Here is a 20,979-nt window from a genome sequence, read left to right on the forward strand (position 1 = left end):
GCGTCATCCTCACTGCAATGGATGGTCATATCCAGAGATGGGATCATTCTGGTTGTGAGAATATGACTCTTCAAGGATATCTTTTGTCTTTACTGTTTTTTTTTTTTTTTTTTTTTTTAAATAATAATATTATTATTACATTTACATTTATTTATTCAGCAGGCACTTTTCTCCAAAGTGACTTCCAATGAATTCTATATAGTGTTATCAGCCCACACACCTTCTTCACCATGGTGACTTACATTGCTAGATACACTACTTATAATGGGTCACTCATCCATACATCAGTGAAACACACTCACACACTATGGGTGAACCTGAAGAGCATGTCTTTGGACTGTGGGAGGAAACCAGAGTATTTTACCCAAAATGCATGTCAGGTTTGGGGCTCAGTAGCGTGAAAAAAAGTTTGTCATTTAAACCGTTAATCAGATCTTTGAGTTACGACACTTTATCTTAAGAAGGGTTTTTCAGGAGCACTTTACTTTCACCTGGGGAAAGACTAGTAGTTTACGTGTCTCCTGTGAATTTTACGTGAATAACTAGATTGCAAGGAGAAAATGTAAAATTTTAGTTTCAGATGAGTCACGTGATTTCTGAGCATCCTTTCCAGCCGTGATGTTGCGGTGGCGTCAGTCTGCGGCAGTCTTGCAATACGTGTCTTACCCTTTGTTTACCGCCACGTTGAATAATTTCTCCGAATCCCATCTCCAGCAGGCTGTAATTGAATTGGCTTTCGTCTGTAATATGATCATCGTGCTCCAGGTGGCCCGGTTTCACAAGCCCGCCAGTAATATCCTTTAATTGTCCTTAGCGGTTCCCGAGGGCCCGGGTTCGAGGGCTTCTGATGGGCCGACGGTGACCACGAACCTCGCAGTCGGCGTGTGGGAGGTGCGCCGAAATTAACAACATCCTCATTAGTGCCACAATCAGGATCAGCAGAGCAAAAAGCAATAATCTGCAATCAAGTAACAAGTTTTGCGAGAGACTATGATTAAAATGCTTGTCGTAAAAATCAGCAGTTGTGCAGCACAGCTGTTTTTCCTTCAATACTCGTTCGTCGAAACGCCAACCTCCAGGCTCTTTTTTTTTTTTATTTATATTTCTCGCACATCTTCTTTCTCGTCCCGCTTGCATATTATTAAACAAATGATTGCGGTTTATTTATATACTGTATGAATACACCACGGCCCAGCAAACAGCTGCGATTCAGAGGATGCGACGTGACATCTTGCACGCTCTCGCCGGCATGGCCAGGCGCCAGCCACACCCCGGGTGTCGAGAGCACGGCGTGGGCGGAAACCCTTCGCAGATGGAGGCCGGTTAGATGTGTAGGTAGTGCAGCCATTGCCGGGGTCGGCGCGTACACTCATACGCGGAGTTGAATTTTTTCCGTAGATATTGTTTTCGCGGAAAACTCCCCACTAAGCGTGTGAACCCTGAAAATACGTTCAAGATACACAGGAGAAGATGTTACTCCCCAGGCGTATATTATAGGTATATGATTTTAAAAAAAAAAAAAAAAAAAAAAAGGTTTTTGTGGAAAACTCCCCGCTAAGAGTGTGAACCATGAAAAACCGGTATCGTGCCATCATCCTTGCAATGTAGAACATCTTAAGTCAGCTAGGTCAATAAACCATTAATAAAAATGCAAGTGCTTTACCACCTTTAATGTCTTTAATATTTATTCAAGTCTTGCTGGGGTGGGGCACAACGAGAAATATATGTGCGTGTGAAGTATACATTTTAATTAACGTTCCTCCTGCTGATAGGTTTTATTCATTATAACCCGAGATTAGCAGCTATATTAATAACAAAAATGGGGTAATTTGGGGCTAAAGTGTATTAGTGTGAAAAGTGCACTGATAACTACTTGAACTTACGATGACAATCTCTACTGTCCTGTAACAGCTGTCGTAAAATTTTATTACAAGGTCATGGCAGCGGTGAACGACTTATGTATTTCGGGCCCAGATACGTGTGACGCGCTAGTGGGTACGGATTGGGAGACGCGTGGAAAGGCCCTCATTTTAGGGGCCAATGATGGAAATGTAGAAGGCATCACGTGTGAAAAAAAATGTGCCGACAGATTCCACATGATATTGGTTTCAATAACAAAAATTGTGGCGGTAGCGTAAAAAATGGCATCATTTTCCTTTAATACAGGAATGAGGAAGGTGTGTTGCGAATATTAGGAGATGGAAGATTTTCATCACATTCATGTGATTTGTTTGTCTGGGTTTTGATTTGGGTGTCACCCTTTCTGGATCTGCTCACATGCAATAAGAGGTCATGTGGACTGTTGGTTATTGTCCAACGCTGGTCCAGTTGACAGCAATTACGTTTATTTATTTAGCTGACTCTTTTCTCTAAAGCGACTTACAATGTTAAGCTACTCATAATTATTTACCCATTTATACAGATGGATAATTTGACTTGAGCAATTTAGAGTAAGTACCTTTCTCAAGGGTACTACAGCTGGAGGTGAGACTAGAACCTGCAACCTTTGGGTCTAAAGGCAACAGCTCTAATCACTACATCACCAGCGCCCAATTAACCTATCGATGTACATTCGTCTCTCTAGAAGGCAATGCAATGTTGTTTACGGTCACATGTATCTATGAACCATAAAGCTTCCTTTTATGAGACCCTTGAGATATGTACTGATCTTTTTTGTGGTCTCACTGCCCTCTGATGTCACACGTTCATACATTGTCAAACTATACACAGCTCTGTCTTAGGGTTGGAATGGTCAACAAGGTCAGCCCCTCGTGATGGTAGGGTTGTCCGCAGGAGAACAGAGCTTAGTGTTTCCTCTTGCCAAGGTGTCGAGATGGGTTTTCATGGAGCCGGAGGAACCTGCAGGTATTTCTGATGCAGGTTCTTCAGATGATTGGTCCGAGAGGCGGATGTGACACAATCTATCCTTGTGACCATCTGAGTGACTTTGTCAGCTGGGAACTCGGCCCCTGTGGGATAGTTCTTCGTTTTCTTCACTCAAGTAAAACAATTTTTTTGAGGATTTTAAAATCAATTTGGAAGATTTAATGGTTTGCTATTTTTAAGTTTAATGGTTTCTCGAGTGTTGTATTTATTGCATATTTATAGTATGGGGTGTGGTAGCGTATGACTTTTAGGAGGGTAGAAGGTCTTTTTCCTCCCTTTTGTCATACTGAGCGTAAAGTGTGATGTTTTTAATGTAATAATTGTGTGTGTGTGTGTGTGTGTGTGTGTGTGTGTGTGTGTGATCAACAACAGAACAGCACTTGGTCCCAGCATCATATAGTACACAGAGATGCATAAAAGAAGGGCAAAGGCGCACAGTGTTTCACAGGTACGATCATGTAGTGCCGTCTTATAAGTTCCAGAATGACAGGACAGTAATTCTTTGAACTAACATGCAGCTCGAATGTTAATTTTTTAAATACCTTGGTGATACTTATGTTTACAGAGGGAAGTACAGTTATACACATAGCATTAAAACACATTTTCCATGCCAAGTAACTGCAATCAGCCAACATTCTATAATTTCATTTAAAAAAAAAAAAATAATAATTTGTGGTTCAAAAGGTATGTAAAAGGAGAAAAATGAAACTTTTACTAATCCTGTCACATTTGTGACTATATTCATTTAACGGCTGTAGTTGGTGATTTAGAAACGCTTTTAAAGGTATATTTTAGATGCGTAGTTAAGTTGGTGGTAGAGCTGCGTGCGCTGGGGCATGGCACTGTTTGAAATTTTTAGAAACGTGGGACTGACCTTGAGAAGAGTAAGCGTTGCGGAGGCGAGGAGATTATGTTTAACGTGATCGTATCATTTGGTTTGATAATGGAATGAAAAAAATCTGGGAGCGGCCAGGCGCGTTTTCCCAAGGTGGAAAATGACCCGACGAGATGATGACCCGCCATCCAGGTACCCATGCTGAGAGGAGCTCTAACCTGGAAAAAACCAGTGATGGATTTTTCAGCACTTGATTCTAAGTCTGTCTCACACTGTGTGTGTGTGTGTGTGTGTGTGTGTGTGTGTGTGTGTGTGTGTGTGTGTGTGTGTGTGTGTGTGTGGGGATCTTCGCTTCTCTGAATGTCAGTGTGTTTGTGTGAGCACACCCCCATTTATCCCAGCTTTGAGAGGTCGTGTTTTTCTGCTGAGTGGTTTATCTACAGCAGACGACACTCTGTAGAAGTTCAGAACCGAAGAACAACTTTCTGGAAGAAAAAAAAAAAAAAAGAAAAAAAAAAACGATGCTCTGAAACTGTAGGCTCAGTTTTGTTCGAGCGCAACAGAATCCACTTAAGCAGAGATCATCCTAACCCGAAATGCTGTTTGATGGCTCTTCCGTTAACTCTGTTCGGAAGCCCTGGGGAACGTTGTCCAGGTCAGCGCCTACTAATCCAAATCCTGATGAGGTTGTTCAGCTGAAGTCAGAGGACATTCTATTTGTAGGGGTACTATTTCTTTACTAGCTAAATATGACTTCTGGCTATAAATATCTCTTGCCGTAACCTTGCAATACATAAATGTTAAATATATAGTCTCCAGTTTTATGCTGGCTGTTGATGGAGGAGGACGAGCGAAAGAGTGCACATCTACTGATCCTAGGTCTACAGGTAAGGAAGATGTTTGTGGTCTTGTGTGGGGCGTTAATGAAATTCCATATACAGTGCTGCTTGAAAGTATGCGAACCCTACAGGGATGGCCATTATTCTTGAATAATAAATTAAAATAAACATATAAAATCTTAATGTTACATTTTAGAATGAATGATTTACGCGCCTGTATCCGCTTACCTGCGTGGTTTAAACCAGTGAAACTCGGAGTTTGCTTATTTTTGCACCTCTACTAAACACACACACACAATTTCCTCTAAAGCAACATATGGAACCGGTCGTTACACACCTATTATGTCACACGAGAAAGACCGATTCTCATCAAATAACCATTTAGTGGTAAAACTGAGGGACACAAGGGGTTCACATACTTTCAAGAAGTGCTGTATGTCATTAGATGGAGCAGTAAGGAGTTATTAGGAGAAAGAGACTTAAATAGAGCATGTGGTTACAGAGGAATAAAGGCAGTGAACCTCTGCATCCTGGATGTATAATAAGGATGTATAATAATAAACTCTCAATTAACTGAACTTCGTATGGGAAGTAGGTGGAGGGTGGGGTTAGGAACACTATGTGAGGCCTTCAAAGATCAGAAAGCTGGAGGCGTTGAAGAACGTGGGGAAAGTGGGAGGGACTTCAGTATCGGTCTGGGTCCACCACCCTCTCCCCACAGTCCATGAGTCCAGCTTAATTTACTTAATAGTGTGTGAGTGCAGGTCCTTCATGAACACACAGACTACAGGAAAAAGGCGTGAATGTGTGTTTTCAGGGACTGCTACACAGAGGAAACATGCAAGGACAAAATACGCATCATAAAACTGGAGAGAATTACCATAAATCTGTGTGTGATTTGACTGAGTGTCCTTTCCTACACATTACATTCACATCTGCACTTATGGATTTCTCAAAAAATGTGCAGTTGAAAGTAAACAAAAATATGTTAGTAACTGACATAGAGCTTTGTACAGTAGACATATGATTGTTGAAGCATAGTCAGCTTGTCCAGTACCGCAGTATTTGCACATCCACATTAGTAGTAGTAGCTGTATTATTAGTAGCAGCGTAAAGAACTGATAGGAAATATAAAGATGATCGTGGTAGATGGTGTGGTGCAAGCTGTCAGGAGAATAGGAGACAAGTGCGTCTGAAAGAGATGCGCCTTTACACCCTTGAGCACGTAAAGGGATTCAGCAGCCCTGAGGGCCTGAGGGAGCTCATTCTGCCACATCAGAGGCAAAACAGGGATCCTGCAGATTATCGGTTTGACCCCTTGTGACTGGCTCAGTCCACCAAGTGGCCAGATGCTGAAGGAGCACAGCCCTCCTGCTCGAGTTCGAAGTCTTATCAGGTCCTAAAGGTATGAAGGTGCAGATCCTTTGAACGTCCCGTAGGCCGTGTAGCTAGGGCGTCCAACTTGATACGGGTAATTACGAGAAGCCAGCGGAGAGGGACGAGGAGGGGAGGAGGCGCAGAACGTGAACACTTTGACAGGTCAAACGCAACTCGTACCGCAGCGTTCCGGATCAGCTGGAGAGGCTCGATGGCAGAGACCGGAGCAGGCATTTCACAGTGATTAGTGTGAAAGCAATGAAGAGCCTCTCGGTGTGTTTCCTCGCAGCGCTGCGTCGGTGGGCGGCTGTGTGAGGCTCAGTATGAATTGTGGGAAACAGCTCTGGCTTCAAGGGGTGTATATATTACATTGTTAAAGTGCAATACAAAGAGCAGGCTTATTGCAGAGTTGCTCCCTGGGCTGCTTTCCTTCTTTTCTTAAAAGCATCGCCGTGATGTTGCCCCGGGACAGGTAGGAAGTGAGCCCCCTCCCCCCCCCCACCATCGCACATAACCGTGATAAAGAACCGTACCCCCAGGTTAGGTGTTCATATATATTTATATGATGTTAATATTCGCACTGCAGATGTATTGCCTCGTGAACCCGTGGCGGCCGTGAGACTAAATGAATGCGCCGTAAATAACCGTGAGACAGGAACATTGCTGAGGGTGTACACGGATGGCACACCTTTGTCGTGACTGCGGAGCAGCTCCCCGGCTGCGGAAACACGCTCCGCCCGCTCTCGCCCCGGCCGCTTCCGAGAGGCTTGCGCTTGTCCTCTTTACCTTTAACCGAGCGGATCTCCTCATCCGCGGCGACACGCGAGGTCAAAGCGGGAGTCAAAACCGGGGAAAGATACGTTCACATGTGTTGTTGGGGAGGAAGCGGATGTTTGACATTAGTGGTCACCGGTTCAGATCCATGGTTGGCTGCTACACCACTACGCCTATAGATGTTTTATGATTCAGGCACGCAACCGCACATGCACCTATACAATATGCTGTATGATATGTTCTTATTAAGCAGTCCAGCCCATGTGTATTGATCATTCTGATGTTGTGGAAGGGTATTTGTTTTTGTTCATAAATCTCTGTAAATGTTTTCGAGCAGCCGGATAAAATTTCCTATTTAAAGAAATGTGAACTGACACCTTTTCTCTCACTCTGTGTGATCCGTGACTCACAGGACTCTATATTAAAAAAAAAAATGTAAGAAAAAAACTCCCGGTTACCCCCACATGGGGTGCTGTGTGTGTGTCTTCCTCGAGCTTGGGTCCTCTACCAGAGACATTGGAGTTTGAGGGTTCCGCACAGTGCCTTAGCTGTTCCTGGGACTGCACTCTTCTGGACAGAGACTTGCGATGTTGTTCCCGGAATCTGCCGGAGCCACTCTCTCAGTTTGGGGTCACAGCCCCGAGCGCTCCTATTACCGCTGGGACCACTCTGGACTTCGCCTTCCACATCCATCCCAGTTATTCCTGAAACCCCGTACTTCTCGATTCTCTCATGCTCCGTCTTTATGATATTGCTGTCGCTTGGGATAGCGACATCAATCATAATTATAAAATAATATTTATTTGATTTTTTTTTTTTTTTTTTTTACTCCAAGAGCTTCTTAACTACTCTGTTTAATTGTTGATATTTTCAACACATCAGCTGTAATTGAAAAATCAATTTCCCTGCCCGAAGTTGTTTCTTTTCTTTCTCTCACCGGTTCCCTCTCTTTGCTGCTTTCGAACCTTAACTGAATTTTGACTTGCGGCCCATGGCTGAAGGCCGTTTATCTTGTTACGGTAATTTGCCTTGGACGGTTCCTCTCGTGGCGAAGGAGAGCGGTCAAGGAGCACGTCTGGCAGAACGCAGTCGCCGCGATCTTGCTTCGATGCGTGTCTCCGCTGTCATGGATTTCACTGTTTAAAGGCATAAAACCGAGCACCGTTAGAAACGTAAATCAAAGCCGTGACAGGAGATTGAAAATAACTGTTATTTTATACGAAAATAAACACATTCCAAATTTAATGCATATTTATCTATAAAAGAAAAATTCTGAATTATGTAAACATGTAATTTATATTTCATATCATGTTATAGCCACATTTCATATCCACAACCCTGAGGAGACCTCCACATCCTGTATCCACAGTTCTGACCTGGAAAGGACAAATGTTGACTGAAAGTGGAAGAATGGACAGATTCAATATTACATATTATAAATACATTACTGATATTATATTGCACGGTACATATTATAGTGTCATTGTATTGTAAATATTAAATTTAATCTTAGCGGCCAGCTGGTAGCGGTTGTAGTTATCGCCTTTGGATCCAAAGGTCCCAACCTCCGACTGTAGTACCCTTGAACAAGGTACTTCCCCTAAATTACTCCAGTAAAATTACCCAGCTCTATAAATGGCTAAATAATTGTAAGTACCTTAACACTGTAAGTTGCTTTGGAGAAAAGTGAATAAATGTAAATTTATATTTATAAATAAGAAGAAATGCATAATTTTTTCTATAGTTTTTTTTTAAATAATTAATGTTCCATGAGGAGAAAATAAATATGTGGTGAATTATGCGATGGAAACATAACACGCAGGCAGGTGAACTAATGCGAAGCTGTCGGTTTCGATTTGCGAACGAACGTCACGCCGCGTCCCCACCTGCCGCAATTAAGAGGGCCCGCTCAGGAAAGGAGGCCTTCGTCGAAACCACGGCGCGTGTCGTCCCCACCAAATTAGATGAGACGGGGAATTTGGAGCGCGATGCGTCGCTTTATCGAAGCGCTTACAATCCTGTTTTCTCCACTATCCACTACGCTGGTGGTTAAGCAGGAGTCAAATCTCAGCGTGTGGATGCGATCCTATTTTCTCACACAAGCGCAGCCTTTTTCCACAGATCATGTAATTATCGTCGCCCGGTAGATTGAATAGCAGCAATGAGGTTTTTGACATGTTATTGAGGGCGAAGCCGTGATGTACACACCGTGGACCCTTAAGTATTTTATCTGTAACCGGCAAATAATACGTGAAAAGAATAAACGTGTCACAGTATATGTGGCATGCCAATTATTTTCATTCTGTGTTCGGTATTAAAATAACAAATTAAGATGTCTCGTTTTTTTTTTTTTTTTTTGCTTTATTTTTAAGTGATTCGTGATGAAAAGGAGGGTTTATCGCGAAATGTCGATGATGGCTGTTACGGGAAGTTGCGCTACAAGGCTGGCAGACTGGAGACAGGCTGGGAAATGCGTGCCGTGATCTGGCTGAAGGAGCAGGGAGGCGGGCTGGAAGGAAATGATAGCGGGGCGGTAATGATGATGAGGAGGAGGAGGAGGAGGAGGAATGGCAGCACCGTTTCCCAGACGTGGGGGTTAATCAGACCTCTAATCTGGGACGCAGCAGTGGGGGAAATAGCCTCAGCTGCCTGGCATCGTCTGCGCCGCGCCCACGCCGGCCTGGCCTGCCGTTCCCCAGCTGGCAGAGCCCGGTTGGCACGAGGCGACTCGCCCCTGCGTGGCCCCGGCGCCGACTTGCACCACGTTGCCAACGAGAGTCCCGTGCGCTCATCGCTGTGCCGCCCGGACACTGACTGCTTCGGCGGAGGTCCCGAGATTTACCCTGAAATACCGTGAACCAGGGGTTTATTTCAGAAAGAATCTCATCGCTTTTTATTTTACAGTCTATTTCCTCATTTAATTTTCTAGCACATTATTGACCATTCTAGTGTGCTGTAGTCACCTTCTGCATGACATTTTTTGCACATTGCAATGAGGTTCTGCACAATTTCATGCGGCAGATTTTTTTTTCTTCCCTTTTTTCCACCATCCATTAACAGGAAGGGCAGTGGATAAGTTCGTGATTAGAACTGACATCTTCCGGCTGAAGGACCCAGGTTCAAACACCGCCTCTTGCTGTAGTACTCTTGATCAAAAAACTTACCCTAAGTTAATACAGTAATAATAACCTAGTTACAGGGCAACACAGTGGCACAGCGAGTAGCGCTGCTGTCTCGCAGCGCCCGGGTGGTGTGAGAGGGCGTGGGTTCGATCCCTGCTCAGCGTGTGTGGAGTTTGCTGTTTCTCCCTGTGTCTGCATGGGTTTCTTCCAGGTGCTCTGGTTTCCTCTCACACTCCAAAGTCATGCTGTTCATGTTCATCTATTGTGTGTGAGTGACAGAGAGTGTGTGTGTGTGTGTGTTCCACTGATCTATGGATTAGTGACCTGTTGTAAGTAGTGTATCTAGCAGTGTAAATGACCTTAATGAATAAGGTGTGTGGACTGATAACACTACACAGAGTTCATTGGAAGTTGCTTTGGAGAAAGGTGTCTACTAAGTAAATGAATAAGTGTATAAATGGGTAAATTGTCGTAAGCTGCTTTGGAGAAAAGTCCCAGGTAAAAAAAAAAAACAAGGTGTGCAACTGAGGAATGCAAGACAAGGTGGACTTCTAGTAAAAAGAGCAGGTAAAGTAGGAGTTAAAAAGACACGGTGATTTCTGAGGTCTTACATGAGATGAAGTCTCAAATAATCGTTATTATTTTTAGCAGCAGCCTCCTGAAATACGCACACGACCTGTATGATCCGCAACAGGCAGAGATTTTCCCTCTCACTCAAAACACATTTCATTAGACTTGTCCTCTAATAAACTGCTCAGAGTTGGTTGCAAAATGATTTCCAATATTGTTAATCTGCTGAATAATTAACATGGGGAAGCACTCTGACATTTATCATAAGCTGCAGCTGTAGCAGCTGTGGTATTGATGAATATTTCATACTCCTTTTCTGATAACTTTTTTTTTTTCTCTCCTCCTCCTCCAGCTCACATTCAGCGCCTCTCTCTGGACAGCATGTTTCAAAGGAGCTTCCTGTAGTTTTTTTTTTTTTTTTTTGTAATTTTTTTAAAATTACTTATTATTTTAAGTTATTTACTTCTTAGGCGTAATATCGGTGAAATGTTTTTGTGCTAAAGTTCACATGTACCTATGCAAGTTGCACTGGAAGATGCATGTTATAAAGACCTACAGTAACGTCGATGAGAATGCTAATAATGCTTATTAGTAATAATAATAATATCTAAATTATAATGAGAATTGCTTCGCTAACTCAAGAGAACTTCCCAGGGATATACCTGGGAGGTGGTGTTTGTCACTCTCCACTGAGTCCGTATAAGAGAAGGAGGAGGAGGAGGAGGAGGAGGAGGAGGCACGGGAGCAGCTCATCCAGAGCCAGGGGAGTCGGTACTGATAATTAAGGGTGATAATTACACCAAGCAATCCTCACGAGTGTGCTCTCTTTAGTTACAGATTGCCACACAGCAGCGTAGCATTACTGTACACAAAACGGTGCTTAATTAGTCCGTGTTTGATTAGCATGGTTAACCCCTTCATCGCCACGGCAAGTGGCAAGCACCTCTTTCATAACTGCCTTTTTTTTTTTAATATCCCATTTATCATTATACGTGGACGGTGCAGGTGAACCCGATTTATCTCAGAATTGTGTGTGTGCGCGCTTGCGTTTGGGTTCCTGTAGCTGAGATTTTTCTCCGAAGAGATTTACAGCTATTTACCTGTTTATACAGCTTGGTAATTTTTAGCGGAGCAATTCAGGGTAATTACCTTGCTCAAAGCGGCACGGTGACGTAGTGGGTTGAATCCCGCTTGGGGTGCCTTGCGATGGACTGGCGTCCCATCCTGGGTGTGTCCCCTCCCCCGCCAGCCTTACGCCCTGTGTTGCCAGGTTAGGCTCCGGTTCCCTGCGACCCTGCATGGGACAAGCGGTTCAGAAAATGTGTGCGTGTGTACCTTGCTCAAGGGTACTGCTGCAGGAGGTAGAGGTTCGAACCTGGATCCTTCGAGTGCACGGTGGTTGCGCTAACCATGAAATCAAACTACTACACGACCTGCCACTCCTGCATTTTCACTGAATGGTATTTAAAAAAAAAAATAGCTCTGAAACTTTGCCTCAAATGGTGGGTATTTAGAAGCATTTTACGGCACTCACGAAAGGAGCGCAATTAGCTTGAAATGGCCGATGTTGCTTGCCCCAATATTACCGAAATCCATTACCACCTGCTGAAATGGATGTCTTCAAAGTGAACCGTAAGTGTGCGGTCGTGCACTTAGCTGGAGCCACAGTCCACTTACGTGGCCGCAAAACAAAAGAGGGATGTGGTTTATAGCAGCTCCGTGAAAACGTTCCTTGCAATGAGGATCTTAAAAATTACGTTTGACTTTATGAGAGCGTGAGAGCAACGGCTCGAAGTCGTCCACCGGCAATGTAAGTAGTTGTAATTTGGCAGAAGGAAACACTCGGAGTGCAGGCGGTCCTCTATACCCTTCCACTTTGGCCCTGTTACATTACCTCTTATTTTTGGCCAGTGAATTGGGAAGTAAGAGCATTTTAATACAAACCTGTATTTTTTGAACGTAAGGCAATGCACCGCGCCCAAGTCTTTAGATTTCAAGCGTCAAGCGGCCGTGTGATGTCTCCATCCGCACGGGAGAGTCATCCGCACCGTGCCGTGGAGGAATCGTTAGTAAAAGGCAAGTCGGTGGCAGCAAATGAAATAAAAACTGAATTGATGGGATGGAAACGGCAGCGAACGGAACGGCGTGGGCCAATTACGAGATGAGTTTTCTTCACCTTAATTAGCCGCTAAGTTGTTTCTTCTGTAAATGAAATATTTATGGATGCGTGATTAGGACTCGTCTGTCGAGTGCTCGGCAGTTGCTCTTGCCAGCTGTTTTAATGGGCTGGATGTGGCGAGGGGTATAATGAAGGGAGAGGGGAGCCTACGGACATTTTCAAGGGCCGGCAAGGTGGCACACATGATCTGATGTGCATCTCGGGGGCCATCAGGGATGGAGAGAAGGCGGTATAAAACATTGTCGATATTATGAGGTATGGCTATTGTGATGACAAATAATTGCAAATGATCATTTTTCTTGTTAAACCAGCAATCCGGTTTTTTGAAGAAGAAGTTATGGAATGTAAGCGCTTACATATTGCTCTTACATATGTATTTTATTGTTAAGACCTACATCACAGGTTCTCTCTCAATATGTTGATGACTGAGGTGTTCATTTTCATCCATGAGAAAACAATTTCATTTAATTTGCATGGAAGTTTAAAGACATTCTGGAATACCTGGCCACCCTGCAGGGACTTACTACACGGTTAGACGTGGTCATACCTGTGGAATATTCTAACCTTTTACCCTTTAGCCATTTTTTGTATGTCTGCATGTATTTGCAGTTTCTTGGTGTACCATCCCTTTAAGGGAAACGAATGATGGTTAAAGCTAATTTTTGGAAAGATGCTGTGGCAGTGACAGTGTGCCATCCAGGTGTCACGTCTACCTTACGGCACCAGGAATAAATAGTTCAGTTCAGAGCTGATGTCACTATTTGCCCTTCCCCTCCCACTGCTCAGGCTGCCGCCTTGCACGGTGCAAGTGGAAAAATCCTTATCGCTGTTTACCATCCTCATCCCTGACCTACAGCAACCAGCCCCGTGGTATTTTTACATGCCTCCGTAGCCTTTCTCCACCACGGACTCAACCACTTATCAGGCCCCGTCCCACATCTTAAACCCACAGCACTTAATCTTAATGACAGGGCCCCCTGCTCGCATGTGCTTTGCTGCGAAGCTGCGGGAAGATCCAGGCGGTGAAGGAGAGCGTCTGTGCAAGCGATCTGGCGCAGGATTACAGCGGAGGCACCAGCTCTGGGCCATTCTCGCACCGCTCCCCGTCCGCTGTCGGCCTCCAGTAATCCTTCTGGGCTAATCCTGGAAACCGTCATGGATCTGTCGGTGCTGCGGCCCCAACAGAGGACCCACCTGTACTGCAAGTAGAAGGAAGAACCGGGGAGGAAATGTGGATTGTGTTGCTTCCCTGGCGATGCGTTGTAGATCATGCATGCCACCCACCCCAGGCAACGCTCGCAGAGTCCCTCCGCCCCGGGGATGGGTTCCGCATGACTGACAGCTCTCGCCTCCGAAATACTAGTGAAAATTTCAGCCTGCTGAATAATTCAGGCGGCTTCCAATTTGTGAGATAATGGGAGTTTGATTGGCCGGAAGTCAGCCAAGGAATCCCAATGTGACGGAGTCCAGGCCGGTGGGTGCGACGTGGCCCAGCGCTCCGCGTCGTCTCCCAACGCTCCTCCTTTATCGCTTCTCCGGTTCAATCCTGGACCGAGAGGCGATCCAGACAGACACAGACAGGCTCACCTGTTGTGTTCGTGCACAGCTGCCGCTGAATGTCGCAGGTGTGCGCAACTTTTCCCGTTCAGTTACTGACTTTGTTTTCAGGGCACTGGCATGTAGTGTGTGCGCAAGTTTTCCCGTGGGCTCTTCTAGTAGTGTTCCGTTGTACGGGACCCCATTAAATTAGGGATAAGGGAATTAGAAAAGACTTTATTTCTTCAGCTTGCGTCCACGTGTGTTCTTTTTACCCTGTATGTGAGTAAAGATCGCTGTAATTGCCTTTGACTGCCTGTGTTTACGTGCTGTGTGGGTAGTATGCACGTGCGTGTTTGCGCACCACGGCCAGATGTTTCCTACACCGTCTGGGGAACAAGAGGGGCTTTGCTCGGTGGATATTCGTCTCGTTCGCTCATTTCCCAGAGTGCCATGAGAGTGGCAGCTCTGTCGAACCGTGAGCACCGCCTCATCCCAGGAGCACTGGAGTGACATAGTTGTGACTTCCAGTCGGTCACAAGACTCCAGCTCCTATTGGGTCGCAGCTGGTTTTTCATCGCAAGCAGGATTATGAGCACAGTGATTTTAGCCCAGTTACGGTGTTTTATTACTGCATTAGTTAAAGAGACTCTTGAGTATTCAAATGCTCTATATAGAACATCATGGTATTATTAGATGAATTATACAAAGTCCTACACCATTAAAAGTTTCATCACTTTTAATAACAGTCTGAATTCAGTTGTTTCTGGCTGAATTGACCATTTCTTTCGAAATTGCTTATCACTGCTTACTGTCGTCTTGGTTTTTCTAAAAAAAAATAAAAATATCTCTTGCAATTTGGCCGGTCAAAAATCTTTTTTTTTTCTTTTTGTTGGTAGTGGCCCATTGAGTGCTTTGAGACTGAAGATGTTCATCTGACACTGGCTAGTTGGCCTCATTGATTTTTTTCCGGTCACACATTCAGTCAGGATGCCGAAAAGCTGGATCTTGTAAAGATAGATCAGGATAAGTTGAATGCAGGAGTTGTTATTCATTTGTTTGACTCCACATGAAGACAAAACATTCATTAGACATTATGCAAAACCAAAAACAACCGTGAAACAATTTTATATTTATTAGATATTAGATACTTTTTGAAGAACAGAACTGAACTACACTGGGTCGGAGCAACGGAGAGGGACAGCACACCGAGACACTGCAAATACATACATAACACAATGTAAAGACAAAAAGTTACAGTATGTAGTGTGTGTTCATGTAGCACTGTGTAAGAAGTTTCAAAAAGGTGACCAGGTACTACAGAACTCAATTTAATTATTACGCAGTTGAAACGTTAATTTTTCCATGAAAAGCGATTTTCATTCCCTGCATCATATTAAATATCTCAGCAAGACAAGTTTTGTGCTCCCTCTGATGACTTTATTTCATTATGGTTTCTGTAAAGCCAAGCAATGAAATTAAGGCCGATGATCTAAACAATAACATAATATGACGGTAGTAGAGACTTTATAAAAAAAAAAAAAAAAAGTCCAATTAGTGAATTATATTTTGCTGTAAGTTATGTTCCCATGGTAATAAAATTCTCACTGACATGCCAGATTTGAGTGATAGTTTTTACTTCTTTTTCTCCTGATGTAAGAGCACCTACTTGCTCTACTGAGTTTTGATCATCTTAGGATGCTGCTATTGCTGTGGTGTTTATTACTTATCGCCATCTTTTTAACACACTCTCCTTTCCTCACACTTCGCTTCCAGTGGACGGCTGCACGGACTGGTCTGTGGACTACCTGAAGTACAAAGTGCTCGTGGGGGAGCCGGTGCGGATTAAATGTGCCCTGTTCTACGGATACATCCGGGCAAACTACACGCACGCGCAGGGTGCCGGCCTCAGCCTCATGTGGTACCGCAGCACGGGCCACGGCGACTTCGAGGAGCCCATCTCATTCGATGGCCTGCGAATGAGCAAGGAAGAGGATGCCATTTGGTTCCGGCCGGCGGAGCTGCAGGATGTCGGGCTGTACTCCTGTGTGCTAAGGTGAGCTGATCGCCAGAATTTTGATTTGGTTTCCCATGAAACCTTCTAGGTTCCTTGTCAATGGCGTAGGAAGGCAACAGGTGGGCCTGTGGCCCATAAGTCAGGGTGTTTTGAATACCCATGTCCCCCTAATGAACTCTGTTATGCGACCACGAGAGCATCGGACGAGTGTGAAGGGATCCACCCCGGTTAGCGTGCAAAATGAATTTCCTTTCGGCTCAGGGGAGCGGTAAAACGTCAGATGGCATCGGCAGAGCTATAACGCTTATTTGTGACATTGCTCATTATCACGGGATATGTTAGCTATTCGGCGGGGGCAGGGTGGAACAGTAATAGACATGCTATTTGCATAGAAGATGGGTAAGGGGAGAACTGACCCCACCCTCCCATTGAATGAAAAACATCAGATCCCCGTGCTCTTATCCATGTTTCCCTAAATTACATTTCAAACTTCCTGGATCACATGGGGAAAGACTTATTGATAGACCGGGTTATGGATTCTTCATAACTGTAGGTCAGTGCGAAACCCGCTACAGGTGAACATATAGAACAGCCGTCTTGTAATATCTTCGCTCATCTTGCTCGCTATCTCTCGTTTTTTTTTGCAGTTCTGGTGCCCATTTGTAGCCAACCCACTGTCTCACAGAGAAGGAAGCCGTTTACCTCCAGACTAATTAATTAGCTTGTATTGCTTTCAATCAGTTCCACAATGCTGTTCCTTGCAAACATTAGCCGTGTCCAAATAGTGGTTTAAGCTCTGTGCTTGTGTATTTCTGGAATGTATTTATTACTATGCTTCACTCGTGGTACAGTGAGTAAGTTCTAAGGCGATGGGTGCCACTGTTGTTGGCAGCCCTTGGCTCGTGCGTGTTGAATGTAATGGCATATCAACTAAATCACAACTACAGCAGCGTTAGACAGTAGCCAGTCTTGGCACTTATTGTCTGTATCATCTATTATCAACTCCAAGAAAATGTCTCAATAGATCCTGTTTATTTTTGGTGGACTTATGATCACGTGCGACTGAGAGTTTTCCTGATATTTGAGGGCGTTTCAGCGTGATGTTGTCAATCTGTATTTTTGGCTATTAATGATGGATTTTGTTATTCCGTAAAGGTAAACTCATCCCAAAATGTTCAGTCTCCCGATATCCAGTTTTTTGCTTATCCAATCGGCTATTATTAACACCACTTGTCATTAATTGGTCGAGATTTTTTTTAATTCAGTCTGACATCCAGTCCAGGCCAGTGAAATTCGGTCTAAATTCAAACCACATTTGAAAATTGCGGTAAGTAACTGTGAGACAGGCTGAGATGCAGTGCATTGTGGGAAATGTGTACCCACGCTCTCATTTGCAGTTCAACATTCTACAGTGTTGCTTGCTTATCCATCTATTCATCTTTGCGTGCTCTTTCATTGTCCAGTTATTTTTAGTGCCATATTTATGAAAAATAACTATTAAACAAAAAAAAGTAACAGAACGTGTTAGCTAAGGTGAAGAAGGCAAAGTATGTGTGAGTACCTCATAGTCTGAAGAAAAGTTGTCTTAAAGCATGTAGAGTATGGAGACAGAAAGATGCTTCTCTTGCGGTAGGTTTGTCTAAAACTAGAGCGCAAAGTATTCGTTCTATGAAATCAAATTACAGCAACAAGTTAAAAAAAAAAAAAGTGAACCTCTCCATCACGTTCACCTCCATCATTCACATCCCATTCCTCCACCTTAAGCCGCTCCCTGCCTTAGTCAAGCCGTTCCATGCACGATATCAAAATTTTCAGACAAATTTTCAGAACCGCTTGTCCCATACGGGGTCGCGGGGAACCGGAGCCTACCCGGTAACACAGGGCGTAAGGCCGGAGGGGGAGGGGACACACCCAGGACGGGACACCAGTCCGTCGCAAGGCACCCCAAGCGGGACTCGAACCCCAGACCCACCAGAAAGCAGGATCGCACCCCCTAAGATATAAAATGTTATTTATTATCTGGTTCTTCAGTATTTGATTTGTTATCAGGAAGAAATCAGGGCTGATTGACGGGGGGGGAAGTGTAGTATGCTGATAAATTTGGGGCAGGACATGAGGTCCCACTTTGGGCTTTTCAGCCTAACCCCATTCCCTGCAGAAGCTGGGCGGGTTGCATTTCATGGACTGCTTCTCACTTCTGCTAGTGTTTGTCCACCCGGTTTGGAGTTGGAGTCAGAGTGACATATTCAAGGCCTGATGCCACGCTTTCACCAGAGGAGCTCAATCACTCAGCACCGCGGTATTGCGCAGTCAGCCCTCATGTGGACCTGGGAGGTTTGATTTGCCCGAGTGTGTCGCTTTCCTGACAGTCAGAACTGTTTATCATAATTTAGGCCAACACTTAATCTCGCTGAGACAAAATAATTCCATTCCCTTTGGCTTTCCTCGCCACTTGAATGTTTTGGCCCAGCATCAGCTCCTGAGCGTGAACAAACTGTGTGTAAAGGCAAAGACATGAATGTTTTCGCCATCACTTTCTCGCTACTAATTTCTGTAAAAAATGCTGTTTTCTCCAGCACACAAAATTTGAAGTCACGGTTTTGTTCCGACATTTTGCCAATGGATTATTACAGGGTCTTCGACGGTACTGCGCTTACAGAGCCCGGGTCAGATTATCCGGAACTGCGTACTTTTCAGACTGGACCTGCAAATGAATAAACTTAATGATATTTCCCAGAAATCTGACACGAAAACCAAGTCCCAGATAAACTGATGCCTTCAAACACGAAAGGTTTAATTGAATGACGTTTGACAAAATATCCATGTATGCTGAGGTGGTTCAGTTTACCAGTTCTCACAGTAAAACATTGTGTTATCTCTGAGTGGCTCACACCACAGGCAGGCAGATGTGAGTACAGTAATGAACCCTGAGAACAGCGGGAAGTGTCATGTAACTATAACTATACATACTGCCCCCTCTTGGTTTCTTGGAAATGCATGATTTTCTCCCTTTTTTTCCATCAAGGAATTAGAACCATAGGTTTACATTTATTCGACACTTTTCACCAAAAGCAGCTTCCCATGAACTCTGTGTAGTGTTATGACTTCACATACCTTATTCACCGCAGTGACTTACACTGCTAGATACACTACTTACACTGGGTCACTCATCCATACATCAGTGGAACACACTCTCTCTCTCTGTCACTCATACACTGGGTGAACCTGAACAGCATTTAACATTTAGCTGACACTTTTCTGCAAAGCAGCTTACAATGTTAAGGGCACAGTTATTACACGCTTACAATCATTTACCTATTTATATAGTTGGGTAATTTGACTGGAGCAATTCAAGGTAAGTACCTTGCTCAAGGGTACTACAGCCAGAGGGGGGATCAAACCTGCAACCTTTGGGTGCAAAGGCAGTAGCACTAACCATTACACCACAAGCCGTCCCATGCCTATCTTTGGATTGTGGGAGGAAACCAGAGCACCCGGGGAGAACATGCAAACTCCACACAGACTGAGCAGGGATCGAACCCACGTCATCCCACGCCACCCAGGCACCGAGAGCACTATTCACTGTGGCAGTGTGCCACTTATTAATCGTAAATGATGTGGTATATGTATTCTCAGGATATTGAACATTTTAACAGTAGAAGAACAGAAGTTATAGCCAAAAACAGTATAAAGTAAGGAGTGCATCTATTAATACCAACAGTACAGATCTGGGGGGGGTTGAATATGTGATCTGAGGCTACAACTCAGGAATAACTTTGTAAAGATCAGACTCACTTAGCAGTTCAATGCAAAAGTTTGTCTTCTTATGCTGAGTCTTTCTGCTCATCTTCCATGTGAAGGAAAAGGTGTCTGTTGTGCTTTCAGACCCGTGAACTTGGTTGTCACACTAAATTATAGAAAATTCGCTACCCCTCCGCTCCAGAACACACGATGGGGAGAGAAGCCTCTCCGAACAAAGTTTGTTTAAAGCAGCGCTGTGCATAATGATGTTGTAATAACTTATTAACCTCTTAAATAACGTGCGGATTTTGGTAAATGCTTCATTAGTCTGATTCATTACAATAAGCAGTTTTCAGAGAGTGCAATAAGCCTTAGCGGGGCTGCAATGCCCTGGGAAACTTTGGAAGATAATTTGCGTAGTTATTTTTAAAAGATGAACTGTCCAAAGCACTCTTTAAACTTTTTTTTTCCCCCCGATTGTTCATATACTTCAAAAGTGATAGTACACATTACAGTGATTGTTACCAAAAACTTTTTTTTTTTTTTTTCCCTCCCCGTTCTTTCTTTGTTTTCCCCACGGAAGGGCACATGGTGATTTAACAGTGCCACACTGGCGAGACGGAAGGTGTTCTTTATATTCTGTGTTATCAGACTTGCACAACTTGCAATGTGTTACTACTAATAATGACATTAATAATATTAATAATAATTGCTTTGTGCTGAGCAGGGCCGCAGTGATCCAGAGACTATCCCAGAATCATTAGGCTCAAACCTTATTATTACTCTACTACCACCACCCTGGGATGTCACTCCATCACAGGGTGGTGATAGTAGTAGTAGTAATAATAATAATAATAATAGTTAATAAGTGTAAGTACCATGTGCGGACACTTCTATGGGGTGCCTTAATTATGCTAGTGTGGAATATGTATTTGTTCTCATATTTTCTGTTAGTGTCCTGGACGTCGCTCAGCAGTTCATGCTTTTATGTATAAATTTTTAAGGCTAAGTGCGCAGTATGACAAGTGTGACACATGGTCTCTAGTTGGTCAACAGAATCATATGTCATGCTGTCGCAACAGCTGAGGGTGCTGTTGCAACCC

The 20,979-nt window shown here is 44.0% G+C and overlaps 1 protein-coding gene across 1 annotated transcript in view; it reads left to right on the plus strand.

Moving 5' to 3' along the window:
- The first annotated feature begins 1,249 nt into the window (after window positions 1-1,249).
- The window catches only part of LOC108933094 (interleukin-1 receptor accessory protein-like 1), a 207,846-nt gene continuing 188,116 nt past the window's right edge, over window positions 1,250-20,979 (plus strand). Inside the window, exons 1-2 of the mRNA XM_029251473.1 lie at window positions 1,250-1,322; window positions 15,895-16,174. Of these exons, the coding sequence (XP_029107306.1) occupies window positions 1,250-1,322; window positions 15,895-16,174 (353 nt within the window). The remainder of the gene's footprint in view (window positions 1,323-15,894; window positions 16,175-20,979) is intronic.

The sequence above is a fragment of the Scleropages formosus genome, chromosome 1 (genome assembly GCF_900964775.1).
Source record: "Scleropages formosus chromosome 1, fSclFor1.1, whole genome shotgun sequence".
In the NCBI taxonomy this organism is placed as follows: Eukaryota; Metazoa; Chordata; class Actinopteri; order Osteoglossiformes; family Osteoglossidae; genus Scleropages; species Scleropages formosus.